Here is a 13,862-nt window from a genome sequence, read left to right on the forward strand (position 1 = left end):
ACTACTTCAAAAGCTTTCTACATCAGATTGTCTGCTTTTACAATACTTGAATACGAAATAGAAAAAATGGCTTTAAGACCCAAATGTTTTGAACAACTTTGAGAATATTTTATAGTAAATAGTGCATTAAAATGATGTTAAGGTCTTGTCATGACCCACTATCATGTTATTGTCTGAAACATATCCACATATTTCAGAGTCATCACTCCTTATGAATGCCAGGAATTTCTTCTCCTTAGGCAAAATGGGATGCCACAACTCACCCTCCTATACTCCTATTCAGGGCTAACATCCCCATTGGCCCATGACTCATGAGGTTCTTGACTCTGCACATTCTGATTGAGGATTGACTCTAATACTACGTATCATGACCTGTTGTCATATGTGGATCTTGTCCACTTTAGGTCCACTGCCCTTATGGCTTTAAAATGTGTCCACACATCTCAAAGGAGTCACTCCTTATGGATGTCAGGAGCTTCTCCTCCCCAAGTGATATGCGATGCCACAGGTCCAATATAAACTATATGAAAAATCCTTGTAGAGAATCATCTCCTTTGAAGAAGGGAACAATTTCTAAGTGGTACGTTATTTGATAGACAGATTCTGACTTTGTCAATCAACTTCTAATATATTGTTCCTTCTCTCTGGTATACAGGGAGGATTCTGAATAGATTCAGAATAGCTTAGGTTATGCCAGATTCATTCTACAAGCTCAACAACCAATGGTTTAGCAGGGAAACAAAACACTAGCAGTCAAGAATCACAGAAAATGCTTCAAGTCATAGAGGATGTCGCCAACAGCTTTATTTCCAGCATATTTTCCATTTCCTTCCTTAAATGGTTTCAACACTGCTTTTGTAGGTTTTTGGACCACCCATATTTTCTAGAGGTATAAGCTGTTTAGTTTTAAATCTTGGTGTCCTGGAAACTTTTGTGGCAATATGATATATATATATATATATATATATATATATATATATATATATATAGTTATACACACGCACACATATAGATATAGGCATGCCCTTAATGAAAACAGAAATAGTGTTTGTTTTAGAAAACTAATGTGAAAAGAAAAACAACCAAACAAAACAAAAAGAATGACTAAGACATGCTCATGTTTTCACCTCACACCTTGAACCTATGTCATCCATGACTAAGACATGGGGACATGGGTCACATATCCACCTACCAACTTGAAGCAGGAGCTATATAATGAGGACAATCATATCTTTTCTTACAACTTGAAGTTATGGAATAGAGAAGTGTCACATATTTGCCTCACAACTTGGAGCAGGAGCTATATAACAAGGAAAACCGTATTTTTACCCTTACAACCTATCAAAAATTAGACCTGTGCTCCTGCCCATGTCCAAAATCTACAGTTTTCACACCTTAATTTTTTGGAGGTCACTATATCAGAAACTTTTGTCATGTTAGAAACCAACAACACTTCTTAACTATGTTAAATGGGTTTGGGTATGAGTGTCGGGCACATGTATGTGTCTAGGTGTCAAATCCTTTGCATCCCAAAATCTTAGGACACTAGATGAAAAGGACCTCAATTATGGGTGCAGGTATTTGGATACATCATTAATTATCATATGTGTAGAGAATATTGTTTAGGATCGAGTTTGTTATGTTTTAGTTCTATTAATATTCTATTTTTTAAATTCAAAATAGTAGGTGATTAGGAAGCATCATCTCTTTGAATTTTCCGGTTCTTATTTTCTAGGGATTTAGTTTAGATTAGATTCTCTCTGGTTGTTTCCTATTTTCGAAGGATTTAATTTAGCCTAGATTCTATCTAGTTGTTAGGTTTTTTGCTATAAATGTACTAGATGTTCATTCCAATAAATCAATTGTGCTATTCCATTTATTTTCTAGCCTCTGTTTAGAATATGTTTTAATTGAATGTTAAACATTATTGAAAATTTTCTTTAATTATAAATGTGAAACATATTTATGATGAATCTTTTATTTTAATAGGACGTTGAGAGAAGCATTAGGAAATTAAATAAGAGCACATTTAAATGTAAAGAACTGTTATGAAAATGTATGATTGATTTTGACTTGATCTTTATTAGTTGAAAACTTTCCCTTTTTTTATAAGTGTATAAGTTGAAAACTTTCTTATACAAATTAACTTATTTATTTTAAGATTGACTTAATTTAACTTAAAAAATCTTGTTATCTCAAGTTAAGTTGATAAAATTAGTTTGAATTTAATATATTTTTATTTGTTATCATCTACTATAATTTTTTATGAGGATGATAGATAATTGTTATTATCTATTATGATTTAAAAAGAAATTAAGAAGAGATAAGAGTCCAATAACTTATATTGACACTATTAAAAAAAAATTAAAGAAATTAAAAATAAATAAATAAAAGGATAAATCCATATCTGATGCAATCCAAGCATGTTAGACACGGATTCCAAACCCGTTCCCAAGCATGTTAGGCACGGATCCCAAACCCATTCCCATGAAGAATTAGTCGACCCAGATATTTTGGTTGAAATTAAAGTATCCATGTATCACAGCTTCTTAGGATTGGATACACAGCCCACAAGTCTTGGGGCATTTCAACTATAGTTCAGCCTTGAGGCTTTTAATTGAGTCTTGCCTTAAGCATAAGCCCTCACATTAAAAAAGATTGGTTAATATTAAGTTAGAGTTTAATTATCTAAACTTACTTCCAGAACTTTTTGTTCAACAGACCGTCCTTCTGTAACAGTATTGCCACCCAAATAAGCAAGGTAGCGCATAAGCATTTTAGTGGTTTCTGTCTTACCAGCCCCACTTTCACCACTGACCAGAATGGAGTTGCCTTTCCCCTCATTGGCCATATCCCTGTTCAAATTTCAAGAAATTTATTAAACCATTTGCCTTATCCTTTAAGAAAGCAAAATTTAGAACTAAACAGAATGCTGGATGACCTATAAGCAACATCAGCAATGGCAAAAACATGAGGGCTCAATTCTCCAAATGGTGCTCCCTTGTATTTTTCCATAGCGTGTGTATCATATAAATGAGGAAGACCTTGGAATGGATTGATGGCAATAAGAATATTTCCAGTGTAAGTCTGCCAAGATGTCAAAGGGTAGGATATATGTTATGATAGAACTAATCATAGATGAAATAATTAATGTTTTTCTCTCAGCTGGGTGTTACATCAACTGGTTTAAAGCAGAAGCTGAAACAATCTTACATAGATTTGACTGAGTTCATATCTAATTGCCAAATTCTGCAGAACTCCAGGCTCATGCAAATATGAAAGCTTAGTCATGTCAGCAACTCCATGGGCAGGAAACTCCATCTCTTTTGGATATAATTTTGATAAATTTGCAACCACCTGACCAATATCAAAGTAGGAAAATGCCAATTAGAAAATTAGGCCCCATTACAAAATTAAGACAAACATTAGATTTGATTTAAGGATGTAACCCCCCTATTGCAGAGGCTATGATACCCAGATCCTTCAACTTCACTGAGCATACCCATGTGGACATAATAAGTAATGGATCTGAGTATGGGGTCCTTATAGAAGACTCCCACTTTTCTTTGGATCTAGCTATTTGATTTTCTTGGATTTATGTTTTTTATTTTAAACTGGCATAACAGACAACTATATTGAAAAAAAAAAAAATTGCACTAGAAGTGAACTTTTATAAAAATATTTAGGATAAGAAAGAAAATATAAGGATAAAATAGAAAAGGAGAGTTCTTATCAAAGATATCTTTGTTTTTTTATTGATATTTAATTGATTTTTCTTTAATTTTTCCTTTTTTATGTCCTACCCAAGTGTATATACCCATTATTCAGATCCCTCTTAGCCAAATCCACTCATCTTAAAACTTCTGTAAAAGATCAAACACTTAGACACAGACCCATCCATGAACCTATGCAAGATAGTGCACTGATATTAATTATATGAGATGAAACAAAGTAGTGAAATTTTTAATTAAAAGCAGCACCTTTTTAAAGCAGAAAACGATGAAGGGTGAGAAAACTAAGTAATGCATTTCAAACAGTAGCTTTTATACATCTTTTGTGCAATGGAGGATAAGCCTCTAGAGCTCAATGACAAGAAATGATTGAGGTAGCCAACCAGAAGTAAATGGGATGAGGCTTTTATTAAGTGGAGGAAAAAGGTATACATATGAACTCTGACAGGAAATAGTTTTTGGGAGAAAGAAGCTAAAAAGGAACACCAAAGGAATACATATTATTGTTTCCATTCTTTAATGAGGCTGACCATAGGAATCCTTACACAAATTGCTTTTTGAAGAAGAAATGATAAAACATTGGCAAGAAAATAAGACGATTTGTCCAATTGAGAATGTAGAATTTTGAGAAATATAAGCAATGGGAATACTCAGTAGGGAAAGCATCAAACCAATATTTTGTAGATTGCTGGTTCATCCCATGCTGACCACATCCTTAATATCTATATTTCCCTAAATGTTACAAGCTTTCTCATATCTAAGGGACCACAAGAATCAGTTTTGGACTCCATTAGATGGGATGCTTCCTGGAATCAGCACTCCAATCAAAACTTAAACAATTGAAAGATAGCAGAGGTTGCTTCTCTTCATCCTTGTTGCGGTTAGAAGAATAGTAGTTCTTCTTTTCTAACCACCTTTTTTATCATTGCTTAATTTAAAGAGGCAAGGGTCTTTTAGCTTTAGTGAACTTATTTGAAAGAAAAGGTTGAGTACAAAGTTAATACTTCCTCTTGGTTCTTTGCCTATAAAAAAATAAATACTGAAGAGAACTGTCAGATTAGAAGGCAAGGGGAAAGCCTTCTCTATCAATGCTGGTGTATGTTGTATAGAGAGAGAGCTATGGGTCTGTTAATCATCACTTCTTCCATTGGCAATGCTAGCATCATGAACATTAACCAAATCCATAATAATGCCAGAAGCACCTTTTTTAACTAATAAAGATAAAGAAGTTTTACCACTTTGAAAACCATTATTCATTAGAACAGAGCTAAACTTTGTATACCAGGCTTGGGGTGATTGCATGAGTCCATAAATAGCTTTATTAACTTGCAATTGGACCTTTTGTAAACTCTTGAGGATATCCTAGTGGAAGCCTAGTATACACTTCTTTCAAATCTAAATGCAAGAAAACATCTTTAAAATCCATCTGAAGTAGTGGCAAATCAAGATTACCTACCAATGATAAGAGAACACTTAATGTATTCGTTTTCGCAATCAGATACACCTTATACCACTAATTGTTTGTTACTATTATATTTGATTTTATACACCCACCAACATTCTGTTAATTTTATTTTTGTTTACCTAACTTGATAGTATCTGAAGTAGTATTTTCATCAAGTGCTTGAAGTTCTTTTCTCATGATTTTTCTCCATTATGAATATGTTACTAATTTTAGAAATCTTGCTTAAGAAGGCAAAATAAGATTGAGATACATTGCTATAAGTCAAGTAATTCTAAATAGGAGAAAATGTACATGATAAATGAGATATTGGCTAGTGGATGACGAATTCTTGTTGAACAATATTAAAAGGAGAATGTTGAATATCCATGATTTCTTGAATGCATTGAGATTCGAGTACAACAATGTTGGATATCATCTTAACATTTGACTCACTATCTTATATAGGAGTTGAATCTAAATTGGAATTCAGAGATGGGTCTACATTGGGACAATAATGAGAAGATGAATCATAACATTGAAACCAAGGAACCTTCCATGGTTGAGCCCTTCAAAATCTTCATGGGGGCCCAAACCTCGAGGTGCCACCATGCTTGTCACAACCAACACCTGGTAATCTAAGGCATTCAACCAGCAGCATGAATCAAACCTGAGACCATGTGGACTGTGCCTTTACCACACATCCCGACATCAACCCTAACCATTTAGGGACCCTAACAGGCTTGAAACCTCCTTAGTACCAAATTTCAAGTTACTAAGGTCACAACACACTTGTACCCTTTTTTTTTGTGGAAGAATACCAAGAAAAAATGTATTTTGTGGCATGTGGTTCAAGTTTACCAAGATATACTGGAGAAACATGTACATAACAACAAGATTTCAAAAACTTACAAGCAAGAAATATAAATTTTTCGAGATTTAAGAATCTTTAGAGTAGATTTATAACCCAAGAATACAACTTGGGAGCCAATTTATCAAATAACTGGCAATAAGAACTACATAAGACCAATATTATTTTAGGACATTCATCTGAAACATAATGGATTTAGTATTCTTTAAAGATGCCTATTTTTCCTTTCAGCTACATGGGGGTATTAACATAATTGGTTTTATGTATAATCCTTTGACCATTATACATTTAGTAGAAAAAAAAATCCTTTAGGTATTGTATACCATTTATCAAACCAAAGAATCTTGATGCAACCACCAAACTGATTAGCAACCATATTACAAAAATCCTTAAAAACATGAATATCCTATGTTTTCAATTTCAACAAATAAAGCCAAGTAACTTGGGAAATTTGTCAACGAGTGTACAAATAATACTTGTGGGTTGCAAGTAGAGGGTTTTATAGATCTCCTACGGAGTTGGTGGCAGGGGATTGTGGTTAGAGGCAGTGTCAGCTTTAGGTTGGCTGCAAAGTTGAAGGAGCTTAAACAAAACATAAAATCTTGGAATAGGGATGTGTTTGAAAGGCTAGAATGCAATAAAATGTCAGTTCTTCAACAAGTGGAATTTTGGGACCTGGTGGAAAGCAAGAGAAGCCTGTCAGAGGAAGAAACATAATTAAAAAATGAAGCAAAGGAAAATTATAAAAAGTGGGTGTCATTGGAAGAAGTCCATTGGAGACAGCTTTCAAAGGAATTATGGTTAAGGGAAGGGGACAGAAATACGGGTTTTTTTCCATCGTATGGCAAATGCCCATCGTAGAAATAACTCCCTGGACAAAATTAAGATAAATGGGGTGTGGCTGTCAGAGAAGCAAGAAGTGAGGGAAAGGGTAGTTAACACCTACCAACAGATGCTATCAGAAGATTCAGACTGGAAGGTTGATATTGGGAGGCTGCAGTTAGATCAAATAAGCCACCAAGAAGCTAAGAACTTGGAAATTCCCTTCTTTGAGGAAAACGTCCACTCTGCTTTGAAGGATATGAATGGAGACAAAGCCTCAGGCCCAAATGGCTTCATAGTGGCTTTTTGGCAAAATTGTTGGGAATTTGTAAAAGAGGAAGTCATGGAAATGTTTAAGGAGTTCCATGAACAAAGCTCCTTTTTAAAAAGCCTCAATACCACGTTTCTGGTTCTAATACCAAAGAAAGGAGGGGCTGAGAACCTTGGGGATTTTAGACCTATAAGTCTGTTGGGGGGGTTGTATAAATTGATGGCTAAGATGCTAGCTAATAGGCTCAAGAAAGTGATTAGAAGAGTGGTCTCCCCTGATCAGAATGCTTTTGTGATGGGTAGACAGATTTTAGATGCCTCCCTAATAGCAAACGAGGTGATTGATTCATGGCAGAAAAGAAAAGAGAAAGGGCTTATATGTAAATTGGATATCGAAAAAGCTTATGACAGCATTAACTGACAGTTTTTTATGAAGGTTATGCAAAAGATGGGGTTTGGGTCAAAGTGGTTGGGATGGATGTGGAAATGCATCTCTATAACTAAATTTTCGGTATTGGCTAATAGGGTGCCAGCAGGCTTCTTTCCGAGTACCAAGGGGCTTCATCAAGGAGACCCCCTATCTCCTTACCTCTTTGTTATGGGAATGGAAGTGCTGAGTGCTTTCATTAGGAGGGCTGTTGAAGGGGGCTTCCTTTCAGGGTGCAGAATCCGGGGAAGAAAAAGGTCGGATTTGAATATTTCCCACATTTTTTTTTGTTGATGATACAATTGTTTTCTGTGAGGCAAAGAAAGAGTACCTAACTCACTTGAGCTGGACCTTATTTTGGTTTGAAGCCGCGTCAGGATTAAGGATCAATTTGGCCAAAAGTGAAATCTTCCCAGTTGGTGAGGCGGAAGAGGTTGATGTGATGGCAGTGGAGTTAGGGTGCAGGGTGGGTTCTTTGTCTTCTTCTTATTTGGGTCTGCCTTTAGGGACTCCTAATAAGGCTATCTCTGTGTGGGATGGGGTAGAAGAGAGAGTGGGGAGGAGACTTGCGATTTGGAAACGTCAATATATTTCCAAAGGCGAGAGAATCACTCTCATAAAGAGTACGATGGCTAGTATGCCCATTTATCAAATGTCTCTTTTTTGAATGCCCAAGGTAGTAGCAAGAAGGTTAGAAAAAATTACAAAGAGACTTTCTTTGGGGAGGGGGAAACTTGGAGAGGAAAGCCCACTTAGTTAATTGGGAGGTGGTTTGTGCAGATAAGGAGAAGGGTGGGCTAGGCTTAAGGAAGCTAGCTCTCTTGAATAAGGCCTTGCTTGGCAAATGGATATGGAGATTTGCTTGTGACAAGGAAAATCTTTGGAAGTAGGTGATTTCGGTGAAATATGGGCAAGAGGGCCTTGGTTGGAGGACAAATAAGGCTAATGAGGCGTTTGGAGTAGGGGTTTGGAAGGAGATTTTGAAGAAAACAGATTGGTGCTAGGAAAATATAGTGTTCACAGTTGGAAATGGCAATAAAATCATATTCTGGACTGACCATTGGTGCGGCCATACAATGCTGTCCCAAAGTTTCCCACAATTATTTGCCATGATTGCACATAGGAACGCCACGGTGGAGGAAGTTTGGGACCAGAATTTCAGTCAGGGGGGTTGGAATCTAAGATTCTTTAGAGCTTTTAATGATTGGGAATAGGATTTGGTAGGAAATTTGCTCCATGTCCTGAGGGGCTATAGGCTAACTTTGGAGGATGACTCAGTCTCTTGGAAGGGTAGAAGAAACGGGCAGTTTGGAGGTAAGGAAGTGTACAGTTTATTGGTCAACCCCAATGACACCGCCTTCCCGAAGAATTGCATATGGGTGGATAGAGTTCCAACCAAAGTCGCTTTCTTTGCTTGGGAGGCTACGTGGGGGAAGGTGCTTACATTAGATAAGCTCCAAAAAAGAGGGTGGCAACTCCCTAATCGTTGTTTTTTGTGTGCTTGTGAAGAAGAAACTGTAAATCATATTCTTATACATTGTATAGTGGCTAGAGTTCTTTGGGAAATCGTCCTAGTTTTGTTTGGTGTTCAGTGGGTCTTTCCAGAAACTATAAAGGAGGTCTTATTTAGCTGGAGGGGCCCTTTTGTGGGAAAAAAAAAAAAAAAAAAAAAGATTTGGAAATCCATCCCGTTGTGCATTTTTTGGATTGTTTGGAAGGAGAGGAATAGGCTAGCCTTTAAGGGGGTTCTTTAGCAATTCAAAAACTCAAAAATTCTTTTGTCTGTAATTTATGGAGTTGGGCTAGATTGTATATTGGAGAGGAGTTGTTTTCTCTTATAGGCTTCTTGAAGTGGTTAGCATCCACTTAAGGGTTGGTGAGGCTTTTGGTTTTTTTTTCTTATCTTGTTTTTGAGGTTTTAGCTACCTTGTATACCTGTATGCTTTGTGGATGTTTGCCTTTTGATAATATATTCCTTACTTATTTATCAAAAAATAAACAAATATGAATGAATCAACTCAAAAGATTTAGATGTTAAACAATCAACAGGAGATGAGTTTGTTTAAAAATTGACAAACCTCACTAGTATGAGACTCAAGAACTATAAAAGGAAAAAAGATGAGTGAAGACATACTAGAAAGGTAACCTAAATGCTTATTTCAGACAAGACTATTGTGAGAGGATACTAAAAGTAAAGCTTTGTCTATTTATTTAAGAGAGTACAAACCATGAGAACAAGTATCTTCACTAATATTTTTTCCCATGCTATAATCTTGAAATACCACAAATGAAGAATAAAAAATGATATCACAATTTAAAATGTTAGTGATCTTCCAATGGATACAAGTTAAGTAAGGAATGGAATATAGAGAACTTCTAAACTAGAATAATTACTAAAGAAATTAATTTTAACATTACCAAGCACGAAAATAGAAGCATCATTTGAAAGAAATATTGATGTATTCGATTTTGATGTAAAACCTAATAAAAAATTTAGGTTATTTGTCGTATGGTTTGTGGCACCTAAATTGATAACCCAAGTTCCATTATTAGAAAGTAAGGATAGGAAGGCCTGAAGATTATTTGAAACTTGAGTAAATAAAGAAGAGTCAAAGACTACAGTGTTAGATTTCCGAAGCTTTTTAAGACATTGGACAAGTTGTTCAACTAAGATAGAAATATCTGGTGTGCTAACAGAGGCTTTATCAATAATAAATCCAACACCGATCTTTTGCATGTCCAAATTTGTTATAAGGACTACTCTAGGAAGGCCATCTTTGACATTTTCCTTGTCGCCATAAAAATCTTGATTTCTAACTCACTTATTACCCATTTCTTTCTTTATTATTGGAAACAATAAAAAAATATGTACCAAAAAATATAATTGAATCTAAATAACTACTTTGATACCATGTAGAAAAAATAATTCACATAAGAAAAAAGAATTTATGTGGTTCAATAATGCGCATACATCTATAAGAAAAAAGAAATAAATTCATTCATAGGTGTGTTATGGTTGAAGTAATCCCACATCGATTAGGAAACAAAAGGGGGGGAGCTTCCTTGTGCGATAAAAGGAAGCCTCCTCCACTATCCATTCCAAAAAGAAAAAAGCTTCCATCCTTTTGTAAGCTTTTATATTATCTCCTCCTAATTCAGAGAAAGGTTATAATTTTGTCTTCATAGTGGATATTTTTCTAGTCTTACCCCATGGAAGTCTTCAACATAATTAAGAGGGTTTTACCACATTAGTACTTTTGCTCATTGTTTTATTTATTACTTTATTTTCCTTTTATTATTCTATTTTCAAATTATCGTTGCGGATATCATTTTATAACAGTGATATTAAAGCCAAGTTTAAGACAGTAAGTGGTTACTTGTGTGGTTAGTATATGTCTAAGAAAGTTATGTCAAACGAGTAATAAGAGCCTAAGGAAAGCAGGTTTTAAGTAAGACCATTATGACTCATCCACTTTCCTAAGGACTTTCCTAGTGTTTAACACATAGGTACTTATTACTATTATGGGTTACTGTTCACTGTAAAAGTGAAACAAATAACGGCCAAATTTGAAATGGAAAAGTTCAATGCAAGCAATTTTGGGCTGTGAAAAATGAAAGTCATCTTAAGAAAGGAAAATTGCCTAAAAGTAATTGGTGAAAGGCTAGAAAATGTTCAAGACAAAAGTGGGAGCAAATGGATGAGGATGTCTGTCTTAAGCTTGTATTTAGCAATAGCAGATAATATATTGTCAGCATCTCATAATTAAAGACAACAAAAGAAATTTGGGATACTTTGAAAAAACCACATGAAGCCAAGTTGCTGTATAGCAAAATCTTCATGAAAAGAAGACTATACGGTCTTCAAATGTCAGAATCTACTTCAATGACTGAACACATCAACACCCTAAAAACTCTATTCTCTCAATTATCAGCTATGGAGCATAACATAGAAAAGAAAGAACGTGTTGAACTTTGTTGAAATTTGGCATTCAAAGTTAGGGTTTTTTAATTTAGGAAAGTATTTTAGGAATAAAGAAGGAGAGATCATTTAGGATGATTCAGTTTCCTAATTTTAGGAGAGAATCAAGCTAGATTGATTTTTTCTTATTCAATCAGTTGTGTATATATATGTGTATGGTGTGTACCTAAAGGATCAATAAAGGAATTCAGAAATTCTTCATGGTATCAGAGCCAGTTTTCTGAAACCCTAATCCCTTCTGGCCACCTCGTATTCAGGCCATCATTCATTCCGGCCAAATCTCTCTAGCCATCTCTCAATCCGACCATCTCTCATTCCGGTCATCAGTCCCTGTTCTCAGAGCCAAGGGAGAAAACGCTTTCCGGTCGGTAATCGTCGTCAGAAAAACATTCACCGCCGGCGAACTTTTCCGACGAACTTTTCCGGCTAACTTTTCCGGCGAACTTTTCCGGCGACGGTTTTTTTCACACCGCAAGGAGCGTCTGGAGGAGATCTACAACTTTTCCAAAAACACCGGAGCCAGAAAACCATCCACGCGCCGCCCACGCGCGTTTTTCCGGCCGGTGACTGCATCTCACGCGCCGGCGCGTGAGGGCGCGTGAGCCACTTTCCGGCGACGCGCTTCCTACTCCAAGCTCGCCTGACGCCGACCAGCCACCCTACGTACCTGTTTCTGCCATCCAAGCCCTGCACGTGCCTCTTTTGGGGTCTTTTTGCCTCCGCGAGCCCTCTGATCAGCTTTTCCGACGTCCTCCGGCTATTTTTCCTCAACTCCAATCCCTGCACGTGCCTTGGGAAGTGTTCTTCTACCTTTCCGGTCCATGACGAAATACGGAATGGCATCATCACAAGTATCCAGCGTCACGTCACCAGAATTAGGAGGCAGATCTGAAATTCCAAACCTTGGTGGTAGTGATTCCTCTCCTATTCTCATCACAGGACACAAATTAAATGGCCATAACTACTTACAGTGGTCACAATCTGTGTTGCTGTTCATTTGCGGTAAAGGAAAGGATGAGTACCTCACTGGAGAAGCAGTCATGCCAGAAACTACAGAACCGGGTTTCAGGAAGTGGAAGATTGAAAACAGCATGATCATGTCATGGCTTATCAATTCCATGAATAATGACATAGGTGAAAATTTCTTGCTGTTTAGGACTGCAAAGGACATATGGGATGCAGCCAAAGAAACTTACTCAAGTTCTGAAAATATTTCAGAACTTTTTCAGGTTGAATCAGCCCTACATGACTTCCGCCAAGGAGAGCAGACAGTTACTCAGTATTACAACACACTCACAAGGTATTGGCAGCACCTTGACTTATTCGAGACTCACTCATGGAAATATCCTGATGATGCAGCAACATACAGGAAAATTGTGGAACAAAAGAGACTGTTCAAGTTTTTCCTAGGACTAAACAGGGAATTGGATGATGTTAGAGGCCGAATCATGGGCATTAAACCCCTGCCAAGTCTCAGGGAGGCTTTTTCAGAGGTTAGGCGTGAAGAAAGTAGAAAGAAAGTGATGATGGGATCCAAAGAGCAACCTGCCCCAACATTGGATGCCTCTGCCCTTGCGACTCGGTCATTTAATAGTAGTGGTGGAGATCGTCAGAAACGGGATAGGCCTTGGTGTGATTATTGTAAGAAACCAGGCCATTATAAGGAGACTTGCTGGAAGCTTCATGGCAAACCAGCTGATTGGAAACCAAAGCCACGGTCTGACAGAGATGGCAGAGCACACGTGGCTGCCAACTCTGAGAGCACCTCTGTTCCCGAGCCTAGTCCATTCAACAAAGAGCAGATGGAGATGCTACAGAAACTATTAAGCCAGGTTGGCAGTGGCAGTACTACCGGTGTAGCCTTCACTGCTAATCGAGGAGGAATGAAGTCGTGGATAGTGGACACAGGTGCTTCTGATCACATGACAGGAGATGCTACCATTCTTCAAAATTACAAGCCAAGTAATGGTCATTCATCCGTCCATATTGCTGATGGTTCAAAGTCAAAAATTGCCGGGACAGGTTCTATAAAACTTACTAAAGACTTGTATCTTGACTCTGTTCTCCATGTTCCAAACTTGGATTGTAATCTTTTGTCCATTAGCAAATTAGCCCGTGATCTCCAATGTGTTACTAAATTTTATCCAAACTTGTGTGTTTTTCAGGACTTGAAATCGGGGAAGATGATTGGCAGTGCTGAACTGTGTTCCGGGCTCTACCTCCTCTCATGTGGTCAATTCTCAAACCAAGTTTCTCAAGCAAGTTGCGTACAGTCTCAGAGTATGTTAGAGTCTTTCAATTCTGTGTCAAATTCTAAGGTC

The 13,862-nt window shown here is 36.9% G+C and overlaps 1 protein-coding gene across 2 annotated transcripts in view; it reads right to left on the reverse strand.

The window, feature by feature from the left end:
- LOC117919391 (myosin-11-like) overlaps positions 1–13,862 on the reverse strand; it is a 50,903-nt gene that overhangs the window by 24,566 nt on the left and 12,475 nt on the right. For both annotated transcript variants that reach the window (XM_034836574.1, XM_034836576.1), the window contains exons 3-5: positions 3,214–3,357; positions 2,942–3,087; positions 2,699–2,855 (exon numbers count right to left, since the gene is read on the reverse strand). In XM_034836574.1, coding sequence (XP_034692465.1) covers positions 2,699–2,855; positions 2,942–3,087; positions 3,214–3,357 — 447 coding nt within the window. The remainder of the gene's footprint in view (positions 1–2,698; positions 2,856–2,941; positions 3,088–3,213; positions 3,358–13,862) is intronic.

Source organism: Vitis riparia, chromosome 7 (assembly GCF_004353265.1).
Source record: "Vitis riparia cultivar Riparia Gloire de Montpellier isolate 1030 chromosome 7, EGFV_Vit.rip_1.0, whole genome shotgun sequence".
Classification (NCBI taxonomy): Eukaryota; Viridiplantae; Streptophyta; class Magnoliopsida; order Vitales; family Vitaceae; genus Vitis; species Vitis riparia.